Raw genomic sequence first — 9,396 nt, 5'->3', positions numbered from 1 at the left:
AATTCACTGGGCAGCTGGGAGGACATCCAATTTAGAAGGGTGAAGGTGAAAGAGAACAAAACGAGTGTATACATCCAAACCCCTCCAAACCATTTCCAAAAACAAATGCATCCTGAGTGAGATTTCTATCGTGATAATCAACTAAACTATAATGCCAAGGTCAGTTCTTAAAAAGAGCAGAGAGTGACATTAATCGGTGTTTATTTTGTTTTCTGTTTCCCTTAGCAGAGTAGAGGCTACTGAAGGACAGAACATTTCACCTGTCTATCCCACACCAAACCACAGGTAATGAAGTCCACCTAGCACAGTGCCCAAGATATAACAAGCACATACATACTTGTAGGCTAAGAGAGGGAATTCAGATTTTAAAAAAAAGGCCCAAAGGTCACTTCAGGTCTAAAAGTTATAAACAGAGCATTAAATAGTTAGATCAAGATTAAACTATGCCTTTACTGTAGTTCCCTATGGAAACTAAAACTGGATAAATAAAATCTAACTTTATTTCCAACGTCCTCAAAGTTTGATTATGCCCAAAAGCAATTTTAAGGTCTTTTTTTTAAAGTAAACATTCAGATATAAAAACAAATGTTTGAAATAATCTACTTGCTTCGGTCCAACATTGTTTAGACAACAAAATTTCCAATTAAATTAAAACTATACTCTCTCAACGGGAAGAAGAAAGCCTTTCAGTTAAGAAATCCAGAGGCGTACTTAAAAATCTAAAGAAAACATAACAAGATGGTGGTACTTACTAAGCACGACATGTGCTCTTTGTAGAACTAGGCACTTCAGAAAGACAAGCAGCCCTGCAGATGCAGCCAACAGAACTCGCAATCATGCGAAAGAAAGACATGTTTTTCTTATCATCTTTATTCAAGTATTTCACAGCAGTTATATTACAAATTACAGTAAATGTTCAAATTCCAGAATTCAAAAATTAAATAATTTACTCCAAACTAATGTAAAATGAAGTCAAATGTAAAACATCAATTTAACACAATTCTAAATTAAACTACAAACCCAAAATAGACCGTAGTTGATGAAGTCTACTTAATCTACAAAGTAGACATACATGACCAAAACCAAATAGGACTCCCAAAGTCTAAACAACCAAATGTACAAAATATAAAAGATACAGGTACAAGCCCAAATTCAAGCTTCCAAAATGGTTACAAATAATAATTATAACAGCAATGGCATTCAGCTACGGGACCTGACACTGAAGAAACCTACTGATTAGCACCATAGCTGAACCAACTTAATCAAAACAAGGGAAGATAAGAAATTACCACCCCACTCCCTAAAAATAAAATTCAATAAACCTACAAATACATTGGCATATGAGAAAAATCAAGTCATGAAAGGACATTAAAAAATTAATCACAGGTAAGATTCAAGCTCAAAAACACAATTTATTCCACAGCCATCAGTTTCAAACCTAATGCAGTTCCATCATCTTCAAGAAGCTCCCAGAGTTCCCACAGCTGAGCATGAACTCTTGCTTGGCTGGGCTGGGATACATAATTTATTTATCTGAGAGCAAGGTTTTACACAGGAGCTTATCACATATAATGCTCACATAGGAAGTAAGAACAGAGGTCAATTTGTACATTATTTTTGCCAATGCTATACAGCAAAAATTAAGAACTTTACAGAAAGGTAAACAAAACTGAGTCAACTTGGATAATTTCACAAGCTGCTTTTATCTATAGAACCACCAGATATCTGTAAAACTGGTATAGTATGTTTCTCTTTGGGGGGGAAAAGGGGCCTGAAGAGTTGGTGCGATTTCAGCTCATCTCCCCCCTTGGCATGAGACTGGCTTAGTCTTTTGAGACCTAAACTGTTCAAAGTGGCAGTTCCTATACTGAGTTTTCCTCTGATTTCTCCATCTATATCAAGGGTAAACATAAAATAAGACGTGATCTTTTGAAAGCATTTTAATGCTTAAATAAATAAATTTCCTTTGTCAAACTCACTGATGGCTAAAATCTTAATTCACGTGCAAGATTCGGAAACCTTAGACACGTGCGGTTTTCCTCCTTTCACAAGTGCTGCTGTTACGTGAACAGAATGCTTCTGAAGTAGAGAAACTGGAATAAATACTAAAGAAGAAAATAGCGCAGCAAGAACCTGAGACTTGCAAAAACCCTTTTACCAGAAACTCGCTACAAAAAATCTGCTACATCTTATTTCATCAAATCTTTAAATTCTGTAACAATTTCCATCAAAATACAAAATGCTAATGTATTAGACAGTAAAATAGTTTGCACTGGTATGATGGTAATAAATACTAAAGAAAGCATGAAAATCCTCCCAATAATCAAATTAGAGGTTTCAAATCACCTCCCCTTTAAAATGGTTCATCGTTAATCACACTTGCCCACCTTAAAAATACAGTGTGTCTACATGGTAGCATCTTGAATTACATGACTAACTAAATGTCATGAAAACCTCAGACCAGGTATAAAGAAAACAAGGATCATCTAAAAAAAAAAAAAATCAAGCTAGAAGACGGTGAACATGAAGGTAAATGCAAAAGCACTTGGGATTACTGCAGTAGCTGAGGCCAGCGCGAGCTCTCTGCACACCACCACAGCCAGAGACAAGGAGACAGGTACCTTAGCTTCAGCGTGTAAACGGTGGCAAAGTGTTACAGAACCCTGTAAACACTGTTGGTAACTAAAAACAAAACTGAGGTAGCTCAGTATCTCTGCAGTAGTCCTCGACCATGTGCCCTAATTAGAACCCAAATATGTGTTGCATATATTGGAAAGACACACCTGCAGCTAACGGCTATAATAAAGGAATATAGCAAGCCAATTTGTCTGCAAAATTTTCTGTACTTTGTTTAAAAATTATCTCATAAAAAAGTCACTGCATTCCCTTTGCCTCTTTGCAACTGCCTAGACTGTGTGTCTCCAAATTCTTAGAAAGTTTTGTAAAATTAATAACCCATAATTATTTTCATAAGTACAATCCACAGAAATCACTTAACAAGATCCAAAATGATTCCAATCAAACTGAAGCATTGTGAAGATGTGAGCATGGGACAGGGTTAAATGTTAACACTGTTATTCAAGGACATACCAGAGCTTACTTGCAATTATACAGAAAATGAGTTTTAAAGAGTTTCAAACAAATTCCTCTTTTCTGTCCGTTTGGCAAGTCCTGGCTTTAAAGCAAAACAATAACAATTGGCTATACATGAAAACCACTTTTCTCTGGTAACTCAAACATGAATAACTATTAAATTGCATCTGACAGAAGAATGGCCACCAACTATTTATTTTCTGGTCATCATTGTCAGCAATATGGAGAAGTACACGGGGTTTTGTGGACTGTGTATCATTTGCTGCTGTTTTAGTGTGTGTTTTTTTAACTGGAAACACACCACAGGAAAGATGACAAACTAGCATATCACGTGGATTACTGAATATTTTGATTATTTTGAGAACAAGACAGGCAATTAATACAGAATACTGTTGTCTCTTAATGACACTGAGTATCAAAACTTATTTTCAAGGTTGTAACCAAATAAAACATTCTAATTATTTTGCTACAAATGAGCCCATCCAGTAAGCCTCATCTTTCTCAAATGAATAAAAAGGCACATTAAAGGCAGTTCTAAAGAGCCTAACCTAATTTCACCCAGTTTCTTCAGTTGTCCACCAGAATACACCATAGCCAATTCTAAAACAGGTCTTAGTCCATTACCTGGGGGTGAGGGGATGGGATATGATCAGAGATAGAAAAGAGGAAAAGAAAAAGAAAAAGCAGGTCGCCCACAATTTCCAACAATTCAGCACAATTAGAACTGCCCCATCCAGTTCCCTCTGGTATGCTGGTCTGCTCCCTAAGAGACTCTCCAAGAGGGCAGAAGAGAGGGGCAGAGCGAAAGCAGTTTCCGTAGCACCAGAATCTCCAAGCTGTGGGGTTGTATTTTTTATTTGTGGAAAATACAACATGTTTCTGAAGTTTTGTTTGGTTCTTGTAGGCTGGTTGGTTTCAGGTACCTGAGACAATAGCACCAAATTCAACAGAGAAAGAATGAGTGAGCGAGCACTTTACACCAAGGCTCTGCGCAGGATTGGTGCAATCTGAAAGGGAATGGCTCAGAAGACCGCTCGGCAGGAGCAGATTGGAGAGGAGAAACCACTCGTCTCACAAGTTCATAGGAATGTCTCAAACATATGAACCGTTCTTTCCATCTCCTGGAAGAGAAAGAAGTAACTGTTATCCACTATGGGAGACAAAGGAATTCCTCGCCACAAAAAGCTCACATTAAATTAAACTTTTAGTAAAGAATTTGAGATACAAGTTCAAATTTGAATATTTTTACAACTCTGCTGTAAAACCATCTGCCCTAGACAATTCTAAGTACTGCTTATTTTATTCTTTGGCAACAGGGATGGCAAAGATAGCATCATTCAATAATTTACGATGCCAGATACTACACTAAGAAATATATTCCAAATATATTTATATAAGTAAATAAATAGGTATATAAGATATATATTCATGCCCATATATATATGCTATATATATATATGTAGCATATATACATATATGTATATATATATATATATAAACGTAGTTCCTACAATGATGCTGAAAGTGTTGAAAGGATTTATTATAAGGCCCATTTAAAAAACAAACAAACAGGCTGGAGAGAAGGCTCAGTGGTTAAGAGCATTGCCTGCTCTTCCAAAGGTCCTGAGTTCAATTCCCAGTAACCACATGGTGGCTCACGACCATCTGTAATGAGTTCTGGTGCCCTCTTCTGGCCTTAGGCATATGCACAGACAGAACACTGTATCCATAATAAATAAATAAATATTAAAAAAAAAAAAAAACCAACCTGAGGGAGGCACAGAAGAAAGTAATCTGGTGGCCACTAAGGGGCAAGATCAGAATTTCATTTTGTTGTTTTGTTTGAGAGAGAGGCTCAGTAGATAGTCTTGGCTGGCTAAGAATTATAGAGCCCAGGCAGGGGTCCAATTTACAATCCTTACACTCTGGGCCTCCAAAGCCCTGTGACTGCAGGAGAGTCTACCACCACACCCAAAGTCAGAAGAGGGACTCAAGCAAGCTTGGGTCAGCATCTGGACCTCCCTTACTCAATATACCTTACTGACTACTAAAACCAATGGCATGTTCACTGCAGGAAAGTTTACTACAAAATGAGGCTGCACCTTATTCCCACATCCCTCCTTCCATTCTATCCCAGATGACCAGGGAAAAGGGCTAAGGGGGCTGCTGCCATTCTACCAACCCTCCCATGCCTTAGAGTAGGCCTCTAGAGTATAAAGATTATAAATCCCATTCAGAGGAATATGCAGTTCATTTAAATTTCTTTGAAAAAGTTGTAGAATTAAAAAAAATGCTGAAAAAGTTGTAGAATTAAAAAAAAATTGCCCAGTGGTGGTGGTGCATGCCTTTAATCCCAGAACTCAGGAGGCAGAGACAGATGAATCTCTGTGAGTTGGAGGCCAGCTTGATCTACAACATGGAAAAACTGTCTGGAAAAAAAAAATACACACACACAAACACACACACCGGTAAACTGTACTACATTAGGATAGACAAACACCAAATATATCTTTTCTACCTTCATACAGTTCTAACAAAATCTGATCTGTATCAATATTAAACAGATTATTATCTGATTAATCAGCTATTCTATGCGATCAATTAAAATCACTCCTACTTAATGGCTTATGATTTACTGCTGGGAAGGAAAATCAAATTATAAAGCAAAATATACAATATGATCAAAATTTTAAAAACATACTCACACATTAATAATAAGTACTATGGAAAGTTAGGTACTGTAAAACATTAGAAGACATTCCAAATGACTGTCAGGTCCAAAGACCCCCCTCCCCCAAAATAGAAGTGAAGTGACACTATCCTAAACAGAAGGACCAGGTAAACAGAAGGGTTGTTGCCAGGTACACAAGCCTAAAGATTTCTGTTTCCTGGAAAAGCAGATCTAAAATGGTTTCTGTTCACCAGAAACCATCCTTAATCTTCCGGAAATCTCCCTTAACCTTCCCCAAAGGTTAACTACCTCTAGCAAGGGCATCTAGGTCTGGATCAATCCGGACAACTTAGCTCAGCTCACCATACTGCTATTTTAAAATCTGCTTGCTTTTCCACCATTTTGCTCTTCTTTCTGCCTCCCTCAGATGGCCTTGGTAGTTTAATTCCCAATAAATCTCACTTATTATACCCGCTAGATGGCAGGGAGTGGCGGTATTTTTATTTTCTCATTTCTGGAAGCTTCTACATATTGTATAACTTATATAGCTTTGAAAAAAATGAAACTCATAAAATATAGTTATGAAATAATTGAGAATTCCAGGCCAGCCAAGGCTATACCCTAATACCCTATCTCAAAACAAAACAAAACAAAATAAAATAAAATGTGATAGAAATTGACTAGTCTAGAATCCAGACAAAGAAAACACATTGTGTTTGGTTGTGTTTTATCAAGTGCAGCATGTTTTGGAATATACGTTTGTATATGTGTGTGTATATGAACATAGTTTTGTCTTATTGATTTTAAAAAATGTGAACTTATCTTCTAGTGGTTTTAAGTTTTCAATTTCATTTCACTGTAACTAGCACATATTATTTATACAGTTAGCATGACTCACTGTGATATTTCCATATATACACATATCATGAGTTGAAGAGTCTGTAGAGGGCCACTGAACTGTAGTTACGGCATGTTTTGAAAGCATTTCCAAAAACCATCCTGAGAAGCAACCCAGACACAGAAAGACAAACAAGCTATGTTCGTCTAATATCTACTCACTCATTAGTGGATATTAGACATAAAGCAAAGGATAAACAGCCTATAGCCCACAACCCCAGAGAAGACAGGAAATAAGGAGACCCCTAAGAGAGAGATACATGGATCTCACAAAGATCCACTTGCCTCTGCCTCCCAAGTGCTGAGATTAAAGGCGTGTGCTGTTACCACCTGACTTGCTTAGTTTATTACATATGTAATTTATTTATTTTTATTTTATGTGCAGTGTTGTTTTGAAAATATGTAGTCAGATCTTGGAGTTACAGACAGTTGTAAACTGCCATGTGGGTGCTGAAAATTGAACTCAGGTCCTCTGGAAGGGCAGTCTGTGCTCTTAACCACTAAGCCAACTCTCCAGTCCCACAAGAGTCTCTTTTCTATATTCTGGTTTCATTTATACCCAGGAAAGTGACATAACAATCATATGGTTATTCTATTCTTCGTTTTACCCAGAAACATCTATATTATTTCCCAGAGTGGCTAGCTTACATTTCCACCAACAGTGTCTAAAGGTCCATTTTCTCCACACCATTGCTAGCATTTGTATTATTTTTTTATCTTAAAAACTACTATTTTAACTGAATTGGTAACTCATTTGTTTTGATTTACACTTGCCTAATGACTTATGATATTGAGCATTCTTTTGTATATTTATTAAAATCTATCTGTTTCTTGGTTACTATCTATTCAGATCATGTGCCAATATTACTTCAACTGGGTTACTTTTTGATTGGTAATGTTACTCTGTTGATGTATTTTTTTCCCCTTTGCTGTGTGTGTAGAAGGCTTTTTCATTTGATGTAATCTTAATTGTCAATTTCTGCTTTTGTTTCCTGTGTTTTCGGAGTTCTATCCAAAAAACCATTGCCTGCACCAGTATCTTAAAATGATTCCTCTATACTTTAGCACTCAGAGATCTTACATTACATTGTATGACTTGTTTTGAGGTTTTTAGGTAGGTTGATTGTTAAGGCTTCAGGCTTCAGTCGGCTACATGTGGGTATGCAGTATTCCCTAAAGCATTTGTTAGAGAGACTGCTCTTTCTTAAAAGGATATTTTTACACTTCTTTGAGAAAAGCTGTTGATTTATTTCTGAGCTTTCTATTCTGTTCCATTAGTCTCTGATGTCTGTTTTTATGGCAATAACATGTGTTTTTGGTTACTAAGGCAGTGTAGTATATCTTAAAAATCACTATTGTGTTGTCTATACTTTTGTTCTTTTTTGTTCACGTTTGGGCAGTTTAAATTCTTTTGTGCATCTATGTGAATTTTATTACTATTTTTTCCTAGTTCTATGAGTAATGCCACTGGTATTTTGGTAGGGATTTTATTGAATCAGCATATTATTTTGAATAGTATAAATATCTTAACAATATTAATAATTCAAATCCATGAACATAAGAGGGTCTTATCATTTGTTTTATTGGTATTTTGTAATTCTCATGATGGAAGACTTCCACTTCTTTTAAGTTTATTCCTAGTCTCCCTATCCAACAAGGTTACTTTTTGAAAATTCATTATTGGTCTATAAAAAAAGCTACTAATTGGATTTCTGTATTCCGCTGCTTTACTGAATCATGCATCCAACAGTCACCTGGTATAGTCTTTAGAACTTTCTACACAGTTCAAAGAGTCTTTTGATATCGTTGTTAGGCTTTTCTATGTATAGAACCTGTGGTGCTTTGAATAAGAATTGCCCCCATAGGCTCATATTTGAATGCTTTGAATGCTTAGTCACCAGTTCTTCTTGTCTATAATTGTACTGGCTAAAATTTTTAGTAATCTTTTGCATAAGTGCAATAAAACAGACATCTTTGTCTTGTTTCTGATCTTAAAGGAAGCACTTTCAGTTTTTCTACATTGTGCTGGCTATTTTTGCCAGCCTGACACAAACCTAGACATACCTAGGAAGAGAAAATCTGTGTTGAGGAACTGTTCTATCAGACAGTCTTATGGGCATGTCTGTGGGGCATTTTCTTGAATGTAGTTTCTGTGTGATTGTTCAGGTCTGAGCAGCTAGAAACGAACGAGCAGCCTCAGTTTACAGGTGGTCATAGGTGTGTAAGGGCAAGCTGAATAGCCACAGATACAGAAGCAGCCAGCAGACAGTACTCTCCTTAGTCTCCGCTCTGACTTTCCTTAATGGATGGGATGCCTGCCCACTTAACAAGAGAGAAGCAAACTAGGACACCCATTCAGTATGATGTTACCCATTGGTTTCTTAAACACAGTTTTTATGAGCATAATGAATATGGAGTTTTATCAAAATTTTTCTGCATTTACTGAGACAATAAGCTTTTTTTATTCTACATTCTATTCATAGGGATATATTACACTTACTGAGCTGCAATATGTTGAACCATTTTTACCTCCCTAAAATCAAACCAACATGACTGCGGCTTATGATTTTTTTTGGGGGGGGGTGGGGGAGGCAGTTTCTAAGACAGGGTTTCTCTGTGTAACAGCCAGTGTCCTTACAGGAACAACTAAGGAAGGTTTTCTATACAGGTGTAGTGGAAGCAACTGTGTATGTGAGTCTTTAAATGCTGCTATTGCAGGTGTGCCCAAGAGTAGA

The 9,396-nt window shown here is 36.6% G+C and overlaps 1 protein-coding gene across 3 annotated transcripts in view; it reads right to left on the bottom strand.

The window, feature by feature from the left end:
- Positions 1-852: 852 nt before the first annotated feature.
- Atad2b (ATPase family AAA domain containing 2B) overlaps positions 853-9,396 on the bottom strand; it is a 131,768-nt gene continuing 123,224 nt past the window's right edge. For all 3 annotated transcript variants that reach the window (XM_038319166.1, XM_038319168.1, XM_038319167.1), the window contains one exon: positions 853-4,214. In XM_038319166.1, the coding sequence (XP_038175094.1) occupies positions 4,173-4,214 (42 nt within the window). In that variant the 3' untranslated portion in view covers positions 853-4,172. The remainder of the gene's footprint in view (positions 4,215-9,396) is intronic.

This window comes from Arvicola amphibius, chromosome 2 (assembly GCF_903992535.2).
Source record: "Arvicola amphibius chromosome 2, mArvAmp1.2, whole genome shotgun sequence".
NCBI classification, from domain to species: domain Eukaryota; kingdom Metazoa; phylum Chordata; class Mammalia; order Rodentia; family Cricetidae; genus Arvicola; species Arvicola amphibius.
This window is presented reverse-complemented; position numbering and strand designations above follow the sequence as displayed.